Here is a 20,678-nt window from a genome sequence, read left to right on the forward strand (position 1 = left end):
TTACATGTATATTTATATATTAAAAAGTGTATAGTCTATATGTATCTAAACATTATTACTATAATGTGTAAAAGGAGATTTTTGATAACAATGTTTTCCCTTTGCTTGTTACATAAATATATTTATATATTTTTTATTAAAAATGTACATATATTAAAGAATTAGTAAAGAAGAAGTAAATCGTTTTGAGATTTTTGATAACAATGTTTTCCCTTTGCACGTTACATAAATAGATTTATATATTTTTTATTAAAAATGTACATATATTAAAGAATTAGATACATAAAAACATGCTCATATTAGAATTCATTGTTTTGTCAAAATTTCAAAGCAATTGCTCAAGAAATTTTGAAGATTAATGATTTTGAACAAACCAACATTTACATTTTTATAACATTTCCTCTTTTATTACATATATATTAAATATGTACCAGATGACATTCCAATATATATATATAAACACTTGAGTATTTGAATACAACAGTATGTCCAAATTTCAAAGCAATCGATGAAGAATTTTCAGAGATTTGAGATGCTGAAGAAACGAACAGCTATGTTTGTACTTTTATAGAAAATATAGATATTCCTAATCACAAATCGGTGAAAGTTTTTGATAAACTGCTTTGAAATTTGGTCCAGCATTTCATTGGTATACACAACTGTTTTTATTTGTCTATTTTTTAAATGTAAATAATATGTAAACGCATATAAATTTAATAATAGGGAAGCATTGTTACAAAAAATCTCAAGAAGTTACATACCCATATGTTATCAATCATATATTAAAGAATTAGGTACCTAAAAAGTGCCCTTATTGGATTTCAACATTGTGTCAAAATTTCAAAGCAGTCGGTCAAGAAGTTTTGGAGATTAACAGTTTTTAACAAATCAGTATTCACATTTTATAATGTTTCCCTTTCATTACACTTATATTACAGGTATACCATCGGTGTTCGAGAAGGCATGTAAAAACATGTGAGCCTTCAAATACAATGTTGTGTCCAAATCTCAAAACAATCCATGATGAACTTCTGGAGATTTGAGACTTTGGAAAAATGAACATCTACATTTCTACTTACATTAGAATTTATAAATGTTCCTAATCACAAATCTCCAAAAGTTTTTGACTGACTGCTTTAAAATTTTGACACAACAATGCATTGGAATACAAGTCCAGTTTTTCATACCTATTTCTAAAATTATATGATAACAAGTCTGGTTTTTTATACCTATTTTTAGATATATATGATATACATTTTTTATAAATTTAACAATGGAATGCAATGTTCTGTCAAAATTTCAAAGCAATTGGTCAAGAACTTTTGAGGTACATGATTTTGGACAAACAAACATTTATATATTTATATAAGTGAGACAGAATTTCTGGCCAGAACTTACCTTCATAAGTTAAAATTTCAGTACTGTTGTGTATTTTTATCTGAACCTACCAACTGTACTTAGAATTATTTAATATTCATGTAACTATTTTTCCCCCATCAGCTTTGTAAGATATAACTGAATGAGTCACTTTTAATCATGCTATATCAAAGGTCACGATGTTAAAGAAAACAAAGTTTTCCAGAAAGTAGTACAGAAAGGCTGTTTACACAATTTGTTATTCCTCCCACATGAATGTAGTTATCATTTATGGTCGAACTCTAAGAATACAATAAATGCAATCTCAGTGCATTTTTCATTTTCTGGTTTCAAAAGACACTGATAAAAAGCACAAAACAAATTGTTCTAATACAATATCCACCTACGTACTGTATGCAGGATGCTATAGGATGACAACTTGTAACTCTAATGACGTCTGGCTGTAATCCCTCTTACCATCAATAATTCACTAATTCAGTTTCTTCCAGCTCATGTTTCACTTAGATATCCTCCTTTCATCAATATATTTCAAATAAAGTATCAATATGTAGACAACACATATGTGTATGTGAAAGAGATAGTAGTAATTCATCACATCTTCTTTCTTTCCTATTCGTTCTGTCATATTTAATAACATTATGCTTTGTGTACTGTATAGCTCTCTTCCACCTATGTAATGATTATACTAAAGCTGCAAATTTTTATTTTGTTTTAGCTAAGGGTTGAAGCATATGACTTAGGTATACCAACGCCACTCTCATCAGATCTTGATCTTATTGTTTATGTGAGGAATGTCAATGACTTTGAACCACAGTTCCTCATAGATGAGTACTTGGTTAATTTTACTGGTGAGTTTCTTGGACCAGGTATTATTATGTGTTTTAAGCCACACACTATAGAATTACATAAATATTGAATTAAATGCTACTAGTTAAACTTGAGTTCCAAAACAACATACATTCATTGCATTTACCTAGTGGTCACACCACACAGAATCTGAATCTCCCTACAGGATATGTGAAATTAGATGTTACAAGCAAAAATAAATGAATAATCAAATACACAGACATAACAAAAAAATTATCTAGTAGTGTTGGTGAGAGTCAATTCATAAATCTTAACATCCTTCAAGGTTAGATACAAATATGCAATTGAAAAAAATATGTTTTGGCTCATTCCACATCTTTGGCATAACACCTGTACAGTTTTCACTGAAGTATTAACATAAAAATAATGAACAGATAGACTTGAATATGGCATTATATAGAGTGAGAGTTTGATGATGTGATCTATGTTGACTTGCCACTAAACAAAGGGACGGGAAGTGTGACTGACAGAACAAAACCTTAAGTTTTCATGGAATGACTGTTTTGCTGATAGTGAATTGGAGAGGAAATATAAAGCAAAAATGGCAATGGGAAATGGGGTGAAATAGTTTTTATTTATTTATTTTATTTTTATTTTAATTAATTTATTTATTTTCGAAACAAACTGTTTCATGAAAAATGCAAGATTAATTTTCACCATGGTAACTATATGAAATCATTACCATATAATTATTTATATTTTTCATTGGTAGTATGTGAAAGCACAATTATAGAAGACACTGGACAGTTTATGATTTTTTCAGTGTTCCTGAAGAACATTTTCCTAGTACGTAAGGTTTATTGAAACTTAATTCTTTGGTTCCTTCAAGTACAACAGACTAGTATACCGAGTTTGGAAGACTGACTGCTTTGTGTGCCAGTGGAGTAAAATGTACCATTGGGATAACAAATAAAGGAAAACAATATTAATTCATCATTAATACATTGCGTGGTACAATAAAAGCACTTAACAGATAACATATATGCTATTAAAAGTATGTATATTTACCAGATGTTTGAGAGTTTCAGTGAAGCACTTGGAATCATTGGAATCACATATTATGATTTCTTGCTTCGTTCTTTGGTGAGATGGTTTGTTATAAAGAAGCAAAAGACTGGCAATTATAAAATACCTTTTGCTAGGAAGAGAGAGCTTTTTTAAGTCAGAGCACAAACTGTAGTCAAGACCTGAATCTCAATTACCATCAATATTGCACAGTTATCTGGTCTGTTATTACAAATCAGAACACAAGCACTACACACTCTCCTAAAATAATGAAACAAATCATTGGCCTTGATTATTTCGTCTTTCCTTCCTTTTCCCCAGTCCATGTTCTCATGCTATTTTTTCTTCTCTTCATTTTCCAACTTTCTAGTTCCAGTCACACATGGCATTTAAATTTTCATCTCCCTTAACTATCTGAATGATTTCCTGTATGCCATTGTATATTCCTCAATATCTTCATGATCTGTGAAGGTACTTGCCATGTAAACTTGTACCATTGTGGTCAGTTTTGCCTTTGTGTCAGTCTTGGCTACAATAATGCATTCACTGTATTATTTATAGTTACTTTTACTCACATTTTTATTTTCTTATTCATTATTAGGACGACTTCTGCTTATCCTTATTTGATTTTGTATTGATAACTCTGTACTAATCTTACCAGAATTTATATTCTACTTACCACTATCTCTTATTAATTCCCACTATATTTAACTTCAACCAATCCATTTTCCTTGTTAAATTTTCTAACCTACCAACATAATTAAGGGTTTTAAGAGTCCACACTCACTTGTAGAATGCCAGTTTGTTTTTCTTGATGACAACATCCTCCTAAATAACCCCTGAATGGAGATCTGACTGGGAGACTATTTTACTCCACAACATTTCACCCAACTGGATACAGTAGTTACATGCCCTCAGGGAAAAAAAGGCCTTCTTTGTTTCTAGCTGTTCACAGTTCCAGCACACCAAGACCACGTTGGCTGATGTTATAAGGATAGATCCATCATCCACATTGTTGCCCCTACAACTACTGAAAAGGCTGCTGCCCCCATTCATGAACCACAGGCTAGTCTGGCCTCTCCACAGATACCCCTCTGTTGGTACAGCTATCTGTATTGTTGAGGCACAAGAGCTACCTCAGCAAGGTCCGTATTATGGTTGAGCACTGCTTCTGCTCTGTGAATATCTAGAGAAACAAAATTGTAATTTTATGCTATATTTGTAAAACATATTCAGTAATAGAATATTACATAACATTACTTCTAGTTGGAATATAATTGTGTTTTAGTGTAAGAAATGTTCATAGCAGTAATATCTGTCCACTATCTGCTGTATGCAGTAGCTTTACAGGAACATTAAATAAATGAATAACAAAACATTGCACTCACTGATAATCAAGCAAATGCAGATGGAACAGATTTACTGTGGTAGATGCTGCAATGCACCGCCAAGAAATGTTAGTTTCAACACACACACACACACACACACACACGCACACATCACATGACCACAGTCTCTGGCTGCTGATCCCAGATCTGGGCTCAGGAGAACATACACACACAAAAACACACACACACGCACACACACACACACACACACACACACACACACACACACACACACACACACACACACATACACGCAAATGCAATTCACACTGCATGACCACAGTCTCTGGCCGCTGATCCCAGATCTGGGCTCAGGAGAGATCCCCTGCAGAGGAAGGTTTTCAAGACCTGGCCAAGTTAAAAAAAAAAAAAAAAAACCCTATTTGTATACTTTGTGAGATTACCAAAGCCTTTGATAGAGTACACCACACCATTCTATACTGGATCTGGGCTCAGTAGCCAGAGACTGTGCTCATGTGCATGTGAGTTGCATTTGTGTGAGTGTGTGTGTTTGTTGTCTTCTTTTGATGTAGGCTTTGTTGACTGAAAGTTCACTTTCTGGTAGTCTTATTTGTTGTGTCTATATATGACTCAGCATCTCTGCTACATGGTCAGTAGCAACTATCCTTTCATGGTATTGTTACATTCCATTCTGTATTTTCCCATCGTTTGAAATATTTCAAAAATACTGCCCCTTTGGGAGACTACCAGCTTGACAAAACTATCCTTAAGTTACTTAGTATCAATCAATGACAGAATATTTAATGACAGACTGAAATATACTACAGTAACATCAGGATAATTTAAAACTGAAGTAAACAAAGCATTTCAAGTTACAAACTCAATTCATTCCTTCCAGTATTTACAAAAGTTTTTGAGAAAGTGGCCAGTTATAGAATACTGGCTATTTTATCAAAGCAGAATTTGTTAATGGCCTCTCATCTAGGCTTTCAGTTGTCATCCCCTGCACGAAAGGTATGCAAGACCTGGCCAAGTTTAACCAAAAAAATTAACTTATTTGTATACTTTGTCATCTTACCAAAGCCTTTGATACAGTACACTACACAATTCTACATGGTAAACTAAAACAACATGGCATTAGTGACTTCCCTTTTCCATGAATGGAGTCTTATCTTCACAACACTAAGCACAGAATCATATTGACAGATATGTACAGGAATTAAATTAATCTCAGAATGGGGGAACAAAGAGAATGAAACAGATAGTCATATGAGGATCAGTATTGAGTCCAATCTTGTTCTTGGCCTACAAAAATGATCTTATGGTGACTTTAAAGAACAGTTCAAAAAGTATTTGGTGATGACATGGACATACTGATTGAGAGTTCAAACTAACTTTACTATATACACCACTCGAATGTTTGCTAAACATGCCTACAGCTGGTCCACAGTAAACAGTTTAAGCATTCATCTTACAAAGATTAATATCTACAGCTACATACTTACTCATCACAGCTATGTACTTACTCATCAAACTACTGTAAAGGATGTGATAGAGGGTATTTAGCATGGCACCACATGTTAAGATCTCTTCCCATTCCAGTTGTATATGGAGCATGGGAAGAATGACTCTTTTTCACAGTCCATGTGGGAGCAATATGTAGAGATGAACTTCACACCATCTTAACTTAACCATCGTAACTTAACATTGGTTCTTGAGGCTTATTATATAGGCTTGCACTGGAAAATCAGCATCCATCTTCAGCCATCTCCCATTTCATGTTTTTCAAAATTCCTGTGGTATTCTGCCACAAGTCAAACAAACCTATGATCATTCATGCCAATAATGTCCTGCCAAGGAATAAGTCTTCATGTGGTGAGGGGCTCAGTACTCAATGATCCAGATGATCAATGCAGGACAGTCTATTCCTAATAGCTGGTCACTTGATAAGAGGACAGAGGAAGCCAACAGTCAGCAATGTGGGAAATAAGGTGAAGAGGATCAGTAGCTTCCAAGGCGGATGAAGATGTTAGTCTTAATCGGAAAGAAGGCAGATGAATCATTTTCCTCAGACAGTGATGCCTCAGTGGTACTAAAGGTGGAGAGGGTGGACCTCAATATGGTGGATTTAGCTGCATAACAAAAATCCATGTCGCTTCTAACTTGCAACAAGGGGCTTCATGGTCTGTGTTAAGAACCATCTGACAATTTGATCACAGATGTAACATCCTGCAAAGGAGCTAAGACCCCTGCTAATTTACTTTCAACCAAGACATGATGGTAAACACTGAACAGAAAAGTACTCCAGGAGGTAAACAATCCTTCATCACTGGAAACAGCGATGCAACAAGGCCATTGGATTCTGAAAAGCCTAGAACATCATGTAAGGAAGAGTCAGAGCTTCCTAAAACTTCTCACATACCTATGAAAAAACCTCTGCTAGAAACATTAAACATCAACATTGCACTAAAGCCTTCAGAAACTTTAACAATTGCTGTATGTGTTAAACAGATGCAACATACTCATACCAGCACTTCACAAAACCAGATACAGTGATTAGAATGCATTTCAATCAGAGGGCTACAGGATTTCTAAAGAAAACATCTTTCATGGTGAAAAGGAATTTAACAGAATTCATAAAAATTTTTGCGTCCCCATCAGAGCTGTGGCTAAGCCATGTCTCCGCAGTATCCTTTCTTTCAGGAGTGCTAGTTCTGCAAGGTTCGCAGGAGAGCTTCTGTAAAGTTTGGGAGGTAGGAGACGAGATACTGGCAGAAGTAAAGCTGTGAGGACCGGGCATGAGTCGTGCTTCGGTAGCTCAGTTGGTAGAGCACTTGCCCGCGAAAGGCAAAGGACCCGAGTTCGAGTCTTGGTCGGGCACACAGTTTTAATCTGCCAGGAAGTTTCATATCAGTGCACACTCTGCTGCAGAGTGAAAATCTTATTCTAGAAACATCCCCCAGGCTGTGGCTAAGCCATGTCTCCGCAGTATCCTTTCTTTCAGGGGTGCTAGTTCTGCAAGGTTCGCAGGAGAGTTTCTGTAAAGTTTGGAATGTAGGAGACGAGATACTGGCAGAAGTAAAGCTGTGAGGACTGGGCGTGAGTCGTGCTTCGGTAGCTCAGTTGGTAGAGCACTTGCCCACGAAAGGCAAAGGTCCCAAATTTGAGCCTCGGTCGGGCACACAGTTTTAATCTGCCAGGAAGTTTCATATCAGCACACACTCCGCTGCAGAATGAAAATCTCATTCTGGAATCATTTCTCTCATTTAGATTAGTAAACAAGGGCTATACCATCTTAAATGCACATGCACCTATCAAAAATGACAATAGAGTAAAAAATCCAGAAAAAGCTGACCACTTTTGGGAAGCACTAAAAAATGAGACATCAAAAATAAAAAAGCACCACATAAAATTACTCATGGGAGACTTCAATGTAGGGACCGGCAGAGAAGAGATATACAAGGGAATAGTAGGAAAGTCTCCTTCACAGAAATGTGACAATAAGAATGGTTAAAAGCTCATCAACTTCTGCAGAGAATTTTATTTAAAACTAATGTCAACCTTTTCCAGAAAATTGCCAGGGAGAAAGAAGACCTGATCTCATCCTAGTACACACTTAGGCCCATATCAACTGGATCATGTGCCAATAACCAAACAAAACATAGAGAATTCATGAACATACAGGTCAGAAGATAACTAGGCACAGATATGGACCACTGTTTAACAGAAATCAAAGCCAAATTTCAGCCTAAAAAACCAAACCCCAAAATTAAAAAGTCAATGGAATTGAAACAAAATTTCTGTCAGACAACAAGAATGAATTTTTTAAAAAGTCTCACACAAAGAAGATGGGAAACTGGGATGAAATCAAAGAAGCAATGACAAAAATGGTACAAGAACTAGAACAACCAAGCAGAAGAAGATATAGTGAATGGCATAAGAAATGGGAAAAACACTAAGGACCTCTACAGAGTTTTCAAAAAAAGATATACCAAGATACAAGCCAATGAGCCTACACTTCAAAGACTCAACAGGCACACTGATTGCCCACAACAAAGACAGCTGTGAGATACTACCACAATACTTCAACACAACTAATTTTCAGACAGCCTCAAAAGGGAAACCTACCTTCAGAACCACAGTCATTGCATCAAACTGAACAATACACTGGTTAGCAGAAAAACAACACAGTGCCAGTTTGAGACAGGATATTAGCTGAGATGTGCAAACTGGGAGGGAATCGGGCAGCTTGGAGGAAGGAAGAATACTGGATGACTAGAAACAATCCATTGCCACAATTCATCCACTGTATAAGAAGGGTGACAGGATGGACACTAATAATTACTGAGGCACATCTCTGCTTCCAGTCACCTATAAAATCATATCCAAAGGTCTACCGACTAAGACAGAAGATCAGGCAGAACACACAACTGCCGAATACTAAGTGGGGTTCAGAAAAAGTAGATCATGCCCAGAGCAAATTTTTAACTTGATAACTATCCTCAAGATCAGAACAATGTGGAACCTTAACACAGTTGTTACATTCATTGATTTAAAAAAAGGTTACAATTCTGTAGAGAGACAGACAGTATTCCTAGCACTGGAAAAAGCAGGTATTGACAAAACCACCAGACAATGACTGAACACACACTCATAAGCACAGCTTCAAAACTTAAATTTCAGAATTAACACAGGAGTTCATCAGGGCAATGGGCTGTCACCCATTCTCTTCAATCTGGTCTTACACAGGGTCATGAAAGAGTGAGATAAATAAATGTGAGAGAAACACATTGAAAAAATCCATCCAGGATAAGGAAGAGAAAGGTTTGCAATGAACTGCCTCACTTTTGTTGATGACATTGTAGTAATTTCTAAAGACAAGACAGATACAAAGAGAATGATAGAAACACTACATGAAATTGCAGCTAAAACTGTATTAGAAATATCAAAAATATGAGAAAATGGAATACACTTAACATAAACACAACAGAGAAAAATATATGGAAACAGAACACTGAAACATAAAAAGAGTTGATAAGTTTAAGTATATGGGAGAATGGATGATACAATCAAATGTGTTTGATAACACCACAAGTAAACAAAGATCAAAAGACAATGGAATTAGCATACAAACTCATCTGAAACCAATATAATAAAAGATCAGTATCATTCCAGGTAAAAATGAAACATTATCTAATAGTAATTAAACCATAAGCACTTTACTGATCTGAATGCCTAACACTGAATAAAAGGCATGAACAAGAAAAACTAGAAAAGAAAGAAAGGAAAATACTCTGAAAAATTTTAGGGCCACAAAAAAACAAAATTATGACTGGTCAAAGAGGAGAAATGGAGGTCTATACAGGAACATAGAAACTATCACAGACACAATAAGAAAGAGCAGATTCAAATTTTATGGTCATATTTACATAATGTATTTACAGAATGGATGACAAAAAGCTAATGTAGAAAATTTATTACTTCATTTCCAAATTTTAATAAAATCACGGTATTGCTGGAAGAGACAAGAAGGGACTTGAGAAAACTCAACTCCATTGAAGACATCAAACAGGACAGGGACTATTTCAGGCTACTGATCAATGCTGCAAAACTTTCTGTCCGCCAAAAAAATTCACAATCTAGGAGAGTTATGTTGAATGAACAAAGGCAGGTCATCAGTAAAAGCCTGAAGAAGTTCTGGGAAGAAAAAAATTGTATCGTTGTCTTTGGTTCTAAGCAGTCTACAATTGGTCAAATTCCATAACAAAAAAATACATTCAATCTCCCTTGTTAATCCTATTTGCCATGTTTCCCACACACTTCAATTACATTTTAAAATGGGATGCTCTAGCATGTAGACTTTGTACCCAGTATCCTGCCCATGAACCAAAGTCTGTCACTTGCCTTACCTATGACTGAGCCTATGTTTCATTTCATATCCCTACAAAGTGTTACACCTAGGTATTTGTATGAGTTTATTGATCCCAACTGTGATTCACTGATGTTGTAGTCACACGATATTTCTTTTCTGCGGTTTGTGAAGTGCACAATTTTATATTTCTGAACATTTAAAGCAAACTGCCAGTCCTCACACGACATTGCAATCTTATCAAAATTTGACTGCAGGTTTCTTCAGACAGTACTTCATTACAGATAACTGCATAGTCGGCAAAAAACCTGAGGTTGCTATCAATATTTTCTTCTGGGTTTTGCAATATTGATGATTTCAGAATCAGTGCTGGTTGGCATTCTGTTTGAGATACTTACTGAATTTGAGCTCAGGATATATTCCAGGAGTCTACAATAAATGGACATCAGTTAGGTGGGATGGTAGTTTTGTTGATCACTTCTGCTAGCCAACTCTTAGAGAGGTGTGACCTATGCTTTGTTATAATCATTCAGCACAGTCTTTTATTCAACAGATGTACAGTATGTTACAATTGAAATGGGATTCAGGACAGCTGCCATTTTTGTATAGATTCTGACAGGGATTCCATAAGGTCCTGGAGTCTTGTTTAATTTTTGCCGTTTCTCAGTTCAGAGAAACTGCGCTACCGTATCACTTACCTTTGCAGTGGTGGAGAGTTCAACTGGGGTGGTACTTCTGTATGTTCTTTAGTAAAGGGACATTTGCAGATGGAATTCAGAATTTCTGCCTTTGCTTTGATACCCTCAATTAGAGTTTTTGCATCATCCACGAGTTTCTTGACACTAACTTTGCTGCCACTGGCAGCCTTTATATACGACCTGAATTTCTTCAGGTTATGTGAGAGATCTTCCCTAAGATTCTACCACAACAGTTATTGAAGGCTTCACTCATTGCCCTCATGACAGTCAAATGCATTTCATTCAGCATCTCTGTATCCATAGTGTTATGTTTTGTCTACACCCATTATACAGAAGTCACCGTTTCTTTAGAAGCTTCTTTTCATTGGCCATATACCATAGAGACTTCCTCCTTCATGAAATATTCTACTAGGTACATATCTGTCCAGTGCATGATTAAATATTCTTTTAAACTCGAGTCACAGTTCTTTTTCATGCTTCTGCCAAGAGGTTAATGTTTTGAGTTTCTCTTTGTGATATAACACACCTGCCTCTCTATGGAGATTATTGAACACATAAACCTTCAGACACGTCTTAGCTGCTCTTTTAGTGACCATAATTGCTACAACTGTATCATGGCCAGTGATGCCAATTTCAATAAGATGCCTTCAAAGAGGTCAGTATATTTGTTGCCATTAGGTCTAATACAAGGTTGGAAAAAAATGCAACACCCTCAACAACTGTGTTCAGTGGCACCAGGGTATAATAGGTCAATCTGAGGGGTTGTAGTGATTCATATGTCCTGGCCATCACCAGTCGGACAGCACTCAGCAGACTTGTCTGAGCCCCCTCTGTCTTGATTCTGCAGTCAGTAACCGTGCTGAGTTTAGAGGTGAACACTGTTTGCATTCTAAAGTATAACCATGCCCCACTGCTGTTGAACAGCTTCAGCCATTTGAATGGGGTCGCACTGCCGGCCTACAGTAAGCTGCATGGACATATTGACAGACTGCTGCACTTAGTGGATACAGCATGTCAGCGGTGTGTCACTTTTTCAACAGTGGTCTGTGGAATCTTCCCACACCTATAGACCAGGTTCTGGATGTACGAATAATATAAACACATGTCAAGATTGATGTGTATGGTATTGACCTGGGGGGCTGTTTCCACAGTCGTTCCAGAGTGCTTTTGTCCAAGATACTCAGGTCCCATCCAGGCTTCGTGGGGTGGTGTGGGGGAGGGCAAAGTTACCAGTGCCCGCTACATTGTACAGGCTGTTATCCCTATGCTACTCTCATTTCTTTGGCAGGGAGGTGATGCGCTTTTTCAGCATGACATTGTTCATCCACATATGGCTGCTGAAATACTGTGTGCTCTTCATGGTAAACAACAACTGCCATGGCCAACAAGATTACCAATGTCTTGCCAATTGAATACATATGGGGCATGATGAAGTGGGAACTAACTCATTCTCAAGGGCCTGCAAGAACCATTGCTGAACTACAACAAAAGGTGCAAGATACTTAGACCAGGCTATTGCAGGTTTATTGGATCTTGATGATCATTTGCATGCAAGAATAGATGCTTCCATTTCCACCAGAACGTTTTTGGTGGGGGGATAAACTTTGTACTGATGCGAGTGTCAGCAAAATGAACTTGTCCTTGAAGGTGTTGCATCCTTTCTTTCTGGGCAGTTTATTTCTGTCCCGAGTAGATTTCCAAACTGTCTGTTCTAGGTAGTTTTCAGAGAAGGTATTTAGTAATGTTTTGCAGGCTGTTCTTGTCCTGCACACCACTTACAGAAGTGTAACTTTCCCAGTCAGAGAAGATATTTAGTAATGTTTTGCAGGCTTTTCTTGTCCTGCACACCACTTACAGAAGTGTAACATTCACAGTCAGTTGTTGGATGATTAGTGTCCTGTAACAATGACAGTATGACTGGGGAACATTCATACTAGCAAACTGAGGTTTTTTCTAAAGTTGGATGAGTTTGGTCATCAGTATGATGATCCAACTACAAGTTTATGCCCATTCTTGATAGTGATCCTTGCCCAAACAATCTCACATGCAGATCCAATTTTATCATGAACGATTTGAGTTTCTTCATTACTGAGACAAATACATCAGTCCATTTCCCATTAGCCTATCCTTTTTATATAGACTTATATTTGCACAAAAAATGTAACTGTTTTCAAGTTTTGGTTTTAGACTTTTCTATGTTGATGAGGTCCACTGCTTTTTAAGACTGCTTCAAACTCTGGGACTTTGTGGCATGTGCTCTGGCAGCTGATCTCAAGGATTTTAATCTTTTCATCTGTGGGGTCGTTCCTTTAGGTCTTACACAAATAGTTTGGGGTCTCCTGCAGCTATTGTTATCTATATTGGAGGGAGAGTCACTGAAGCTAAAGGAAACCTTGTGTGCATCTTGCACACAATCAGGCAGCTGTAGAGCAGACTCTGATGTAGTGATGCTAAATTAAGCCTTTAAGCATCCACACAGAATGCACAAGATGATTCTTCCCCTCCTTTGCCGCCATTCCACTGAGGGGCTCCATTATTCAATGTGTCTTAGAACTACCCTTTTGTACTTGCCTCCCCTGACACTGGTCACAGCAGGCTTCCCAGCCGTTGAAGTATGTCTCACTGGTTCAGTGTCAACTTCGATAGAAAACTGGAACTAAAACTTGTTGATTGGGGGAATGGGTGCAATACCTTAGGTTCTCCCTAACTCCTGCCTCTCCTCTGCAGAACTCCTAGATCTACCACTGACACTTCACTCACAGTCAAGTACACGAGCAGTGATGGGCACTGCGCTTCCTACAGAGGAGACATTTTCACTGGAGAAGATAGTGAAGGATTCTTAAAAGAGTATTGGTTTTGAATTGTGTAGCATATTTTTGTCCATCAGTTGACACATTGATGTGTATTATTTAAGTTTCTGGAAACATTTAGCTTGTTGCTTCAATCTGAATTTTTCAGATTTCTTCATTGTGTGTTTAAATGTGGGGCAATTTATTATTGTGCAGCATGTTCTAATACTGAAAACATTTTAACAGAATGGAGAAAGTTATGCAGCAACTGTGGGATGTCTTCATGTGATTCTAGGGTGTAGTGAACTGTCAAATGAATCAACAGTTCTCAGCCCTATTGCAAAGTTTAGTGAAACAAATTCAACAGTGAACATTTAGAGTTCTTGGTGCCCTCATTCTGTACAATTCATTTCAGTTGTTTGTGAGAGTGTGGCTGTCAGTCAAGTGAAGTTGGTTCTTTGCTGTTTCCAAGAATTGAAGGTAAGATATCTTTCAGTGTGGTGAATTATCCGATATGCTCTCCATTATCACATTTACAGTATCCAGTAAATGCATCAGCTGAAAGAAACCAATCATGAGAAAAGTCAACATTTTGTTGACTGGTTTCTGAGAAGATGACAGGAAGACAACAGTTTTGCGAGAAACATCATCATCTTTAGTGACGAGGTGTATTTACAATTAAATGGTTTTATAGATAAAAAGAACTGCCGTAGGTGATAGCTGTAGTCATAAAATCATTGCATGGCTCAAGAGATAAAAATTAATGGTAGACATTATTAGCAGTTGGACCAAGTCCTTTGGCACATGCAGACAAAACACACAGGGCCACATGTGCATGTTTTTTCTACGTGCGAATGTGTGTGTGTTTTGTTTTGTCTATGACAGATGAAGTACTCAGTCCAACAGTTAATAAAATATAGCTGTCTCCCCCCCCCCCCCCTCCCATATACTTGTCTGCCACCCAATGGCTCTTACATATAGTAATCAGCAGTCCGTCCTTCTTATAGTGCTGTTTTTCCATTCAGGATTTTCCATTATTTAAAGCTCATAATTTGACATATCAAAACTGGTGAGCTTTTCGAAGGGCCCTATACTTGAGGTAAATTTGATATCTCTACTACATGACTCTTGATGTTTAACCCAACACACCCATTTTAAGCAGCTTCCAATTGCTTAATACTAGTCAGAGTGATTTCCAGCTGCTCATGAACAGCAACTAACTCATCAAGCACCTGAGAATGGGAATCACAGTAGGGCTGCATTCTTACTAATTCAGTGTTTATCCAAATACTAAGTAATACTTTTTTAATTTCAGCATCTGTTATATGCAAGGAGGTGATTTGCATAAATAAAACAGGTACACTGTGGATTTTATGCAGAAACTAAAGTAAATGGTCTTTATAGATTTCAATGTATTGATTACAAATATCACAACTACAACTGTCTCCCAGCTCAGGGTTACAAGTCAGTTGGGGCTTATGTTTCACATATACTGTTACTGTAATCAGTAGGATATATACATTAACTGAAGTTACCTAGTTTATTTGCACCATTTCTTTGTCTTCCTCTTGTGGGTGGTGTCTGGAGCATCTCTCTGTGGCATCCAGCAGCAGTCGCCCAACATAGCAGTGAGAGAAATGTCCTGATGGAACCACTCACCATGCTCATCACTAAATCCACTACAGTTCTCTGATAACACATTGAGGTGGGGATAAAGGAAGTGCATCTTCAAGATCATGTTCCAGCCAATTAGCCTATAAGCATGAATGATCTCATCCATAAGATCCCCATAATTTTCAGCTCTCCTTTTTCCTAAGAAGAGTGTTATCACATTACACACACAAAAAAAATTACTGTACATGCAGGTGATGAGGGGTTAGAATGGGCTCAAAATCTGTGTCCCCCAAAGCTAGTGTATCTGTGGACCAGCCGGTACCCCTTTGTGATCTTACCTATGCTGAGTTGTGAAAACTTCATACACAAAAACTGAAATGCCGCATTATTCCTGTGTACTGCCTTAACATGTGCTGTCAAGAGTCCCAACTTAATGTGCAGTGGTAGGGGAACCATTTTGTTTGGATTCACTGGTGGTTCTGTGGCAATATCTTTTGGCTCAGGCACCAGAGCCGTTCATGGAGGACATTCCCTCTATGTATAGTGTTTTTCCCCACTCACACAGGTAGCAGCAATACTTAGTGTAACTCCACTGCAAAGACAACTGCATCAAAGTGACTTTGGAATCCACATATCAGCCATAATTAAGACAGTTTACAATTGATGTCAACATGGTATAACTTTCTTTAGCTAAGGCAGCATTTGACACAGATATGGGTGTCCTGTCATTACCACTGTGTAAGATTCACACTCATGTTCTTTGTATGTAATATTCATATTTTCCAACAAATCACTGATGTCACTGCAGAACATAATGTGGCCTTCAGTCCTTAAATGACACACAAGTTTTTTTCTGATGCCCCTCAAACACAGACACATGTACTGTGTCAGCATGGAAATTCCACTGCTGCAGTCACGAGGCCAAGAGATCTTTGCGCTTTGGAAGATCTAAATCTGTGATCAGATCACTGGTTTCACAACTTGTTATTTTGTGTGGTTCTCCAGATGACGGTGTTGGTGTAAATGTATGGTCTGTGTCACTGGCTGAATGTGTCAGTTCAACATAATCACTATCACTTGGGGCATTTTTGTAAAAGTGCACAATGACACAATTCTTCATTTTCAACACTTCAGCTCACATATGTTCACTGTGAACTGCCATGACACTCATTCCAGTAACAAGTTAAGCAATACAGTACAAGAGCATACAGCTGTGACAAACAATGATTTTAAAATCATGCCTGGTTTCTATATTCGACAATACTCACATGATTGGATCTTGCACAGATGACGCATGGTGTAAAGCAGTGTTGCAAAATTGCACTGAAAGCATTCACCTCACTGAATAGTGGCGAGGAAACCTTGTCACAATGCCTTTGCATCTAGCTCTTACAATGTTCTGTAAGTGTGAATGTGAAATAAACACCTTACTCACTTGTAACCTTGAGCTAGGAGACAATTTTAACTTTGATATTCATGTTCAACATATCCAAGTCTATAAAGCATGGCTACTTTAATTTCTGTAAAAAAATAAAAAGTTAAAATATGTGGACCAGTGTAATAATGACAGAAAAATCTGGCTTAATGATTCAGCCAAAATTAACTTAGTGCTTGGAACTATTATTCAGGGTATGCTCACTAGGAGACTAGTGCAAAAGTGTTGCTAATGTATGACAAATGTTGACCAGTATTCACTACTGTTGAAGTGAGTACCAAATGGAACACAATATGACAATAGTAATATGTGCAAAATACAATATTACAAAGTTACTGTTGAATCTGTAAGTGCTGAGTGTATATCGCAATCATAAAATTTCATACACTGGCTTAGAAGAAGTGGGTCAAAGAGTGAAAAAAGGTGGAAATGTTGCACTTATCATGCAAGCACTTACACTGCAAAAAAAAGGGGGGGGGGGGGGGGAGATTTTTCAGAAGAGACTGCTACCAAACTTTACAGTTAACAGAAAATACAACTGTAGCCAAGAATTTACTACAACACAGGTAGTGAATAACATTCATATGTGCCCCAGAATTCTGAAAAATATGTCTTTAAGCATGTAAATATACAAAGAAATTTTGGAACAATTGTTTTTGAATGAGGATACTACTGCCACAAATTATTAACAAGAAAAACTCCCCATCTCCCCACTGCACCCCTCCCCCCCACCCAGCCCCTTCCCCTCCCCCCCCCCCCCCCCCAAAAAAAAAATCAGGTTTAGTAGTTCGGCCCAGTGGATAATCCATCAAAAACTGAACATAGATCAAGCACAAAAACAGGAGGGTGTATTGCACTGTGAAAAAAGAAGCAAAATAAAAACAGTGAAGGGTCCAAGCTTAAGATGTCAATAACTAATGGATTTGAATAGTAACACCGTCATTGTTATGTGGACATGGTACTGGAATGCGAAGGAGAAGGTCTGGGTTCAAATCTCTCTTGTGTCCAATGTTTTTTTCACAAAATTATGAAGTATCTGTCTGGTCATTGATGTATCTGTTTACAGTATTCAAATTTGTGTCCGTGTCATTGTGTAATGTCCATCTGAAACAGCAATGTGTAGGGAAGGGACCTCCAGATATATGTATTTCCTATTTGTTTTACACAAGTATCACATGTTATGACTTGCTTTTTTTTTAAATATCTTTGTCATATCATTTCTGTATTAGATCTATGTGGCATCTCGCCTGCTCTCACTTTGCATCACATTTCTTACTACATGATTCATATTCTATAAGCTATGAATAGTATGAAATTGCCAAGACTATATAATGAGAACAAACACATCAATTACTTGACCACCAGTTCATAAGTTTGTGAAAAAAAAGGACACGTGGGAGATTTGAACATAGATATCCCACTCTGCAATCTGACACCATGGCCACACAACCACAACATGGTGGTTCCAGCAATTTGCTCCATGTTGCATTTCTTGAGCTTGGCCTATTCACTCTTTCTATATGGCTTCTTTTTCATAATTAACTATACCTTCGTCCTGTTTTCATGCTTGATCCGTGTTCAGTTTTCAGTGGGCTATCCACTGGGCCATTTCCCCATTAAATCTGGGGGGGGGGGGGGGGGGGGGGATGATATGGGGAGTAAGAAGCACAAATTTGGTTTACACTTGATGATATAGACAAATTTTGCATGACACTTGCAAATGTTCCATTATTTCAAACAAGCAAAATGATTTGCTGATACAAGTAGTTGACATTAACAGACGAGTACTAAATGAAATACTGTGTAAAATTCTCTGGGGTCTAAATGTATGACAGATTAAACCTGAGTCAACCCACAGATGAACTAATCAAGAAGTTCAATACCTACAGTAAGGGAAACAACCATTCACCTGGAATCAGCCCCTGGTAGCTGAGTGGTCAGTGTGACGGAATGTCATACCTAACGGCCCGGTTTCGATTCCCCGCTGGGTTGAAGATTTTCTCCGCTTGGGGACTAGGTGTTGTGTTGTCCTTATCATCATCATTTCATCCCCATCAACACACACGTCGCCGAAGTGGCATCAACTTGAAAGACTTGCACCAGGCAGACAGTCTATCTGACGGGAGGCCCTAGCCCCAGAGCATTTCCATTACCTATAGTGAACCAATGCTTGTAGGGCAGAGACACGTAACAGGAAATAGCATTTACATTATCTTTTGAGGTCTTTCTCTTTTTCTTTTAAAAGTACACACATTCACACACACAATACATGGACACCTAAACATGCAATCCCGTGACCATGGTGAGACTGATTACTGGTACACAGTTACTGAAAGCAGTTGCGTGAGCTGATGAAGTTGAGGAGGGGATAGAGAAGGAAGCAAAGACAGTATACAGTAAAGAGAAAGAGGCAGATCTTTAAACAGATGACGCAGTGGCCACACAAGAAGATGAAAGCAGCACAGACTGTATAGCAAAAAGATATACAGTAAGAAGGGGTATAGGGAGAAGTGAGAAGAAAAAATGAGAGGAAGCTGGAGATGATTTGGAATAAAGGGAAGAAAGAGAGAAGGGAGACAAAGGAGAGGGAGGAGAGGAGGATGGGAGTGAGGGTGCAAGAATGATGGTAGGAAGGGGAGAGGGGGACAAAGAATGGGGGAGGGGAGCGAGAATGGTGGGAGAAGACAGTACACAGTCTGGACAGGGAAGGTGTGATGTGGACAGTGACAGAAGAGAAAAGTAAAAGGTAAGACAAGGCTGTGAGAGGAGATTAGTGGAGGTTTATCCCAGATGGATTGCAAGAATGCAGAATGTGCTGAAGAGACAATTCCTATTTGTGTAGCTCAGAGAAACGTGCTGGAAGGGAGGATCCAAATGGCCTGCATACTGAAGTAGCTCATGAAGTGATTTGTATTGTGGTGTGCAACATGTTCAGCAACTGGATGGTCAAGTTTGCAGTTCGACACAGTTTTCCAATGGCCATTCATGCAAGTAGACAATTTGTTACTTGTCAAGCCCAGAAAGACCACTATACAGCAATTGCAGAACATCTGACTTAAAACATGTTTGGCTTCACACATGACCCTTCCGAAATGCCTGTGACTGGGCTGTTGTAGGAGGTGGTGAGTGGATGCGTGTGACAGGTCTTGCATTGCACCTGGGCTCATGACAGGGGGATGACCCATGGGGTGCAGGATTGGGAGTAGGATTGGAATAGGAATGGACAAGGATTTACTTTGGGTAATATCCCTCATCTCAATGAGAAGTAGTCAAAACCCTCTGATATAGGATGACCAGAGGAGTGTTACTCGGTTGCTATTTAGCAGGTCTACTGGCGTCAGAGAACCAAATGGCAAGGGCAGATTTGTTTATGGATGGGCTGGATATGATATTGTCTGTCAGTAAAGACTCTTGTAAAGTTATCAGTATGTTTCGACAACTGCATTCCACTGTAAGCTGCAGTGTCCAAAGGTGACTTTCTGACATGGAATGGGTGACAGCCGTCAAAGTGGCAGCATTGTTGGTAGTCGGTGTGCTTGATATGGACAGACATATTTATTGAGCCATCTGAGAAGTTGATATGTAGGAAGGTGGTTGGATGAGTTGAGTGTCAGTGAGTTGAGCATCAATAATCAGTCTCACGTTGACCATTTGAGTGCATGTTTAAGTGTCTGT

The 20,678-nt window shown here is 38.0% G+C and overlaps 1 protein-coding gene across 1 annotated transcript in view; it reads left to right on the forward strand.

The window, feature by feature from the left end:
* The window catches only part of LOC126188932 (cadherin-23-like), a 514,643-nt gene that overhangs the window by 419,567 nt on the left and 74,398 nt on the right, over nt 1-20,678 (forward strand). The window contains exon 25 of the mRNA XM_049930652.1: nt 2,093-2,225. Coding sequence (XP_049786609.1) covers nt 2,093-2,225 — 133 coding nt within the window. The remainder of the gene's footprint in view (nt 1-2,092; nt 2,226-20,678) is intronic.

This window comes from Schistocerca cancellata, chromosome 5, assembly GCF_023864275.1.
Source record: "Schistocerca cancellata isolate TAMUIC-IGC-003103 chromosome 5, iqSchCanc2.1, whole genome shotgun sequence".
Lineage (NCBI taxonomy): Eukaryota > Metazoa > Arthropoda > Insecta > Orthoptera > Acrididae > Schistocerca > Schistocerca cancellata.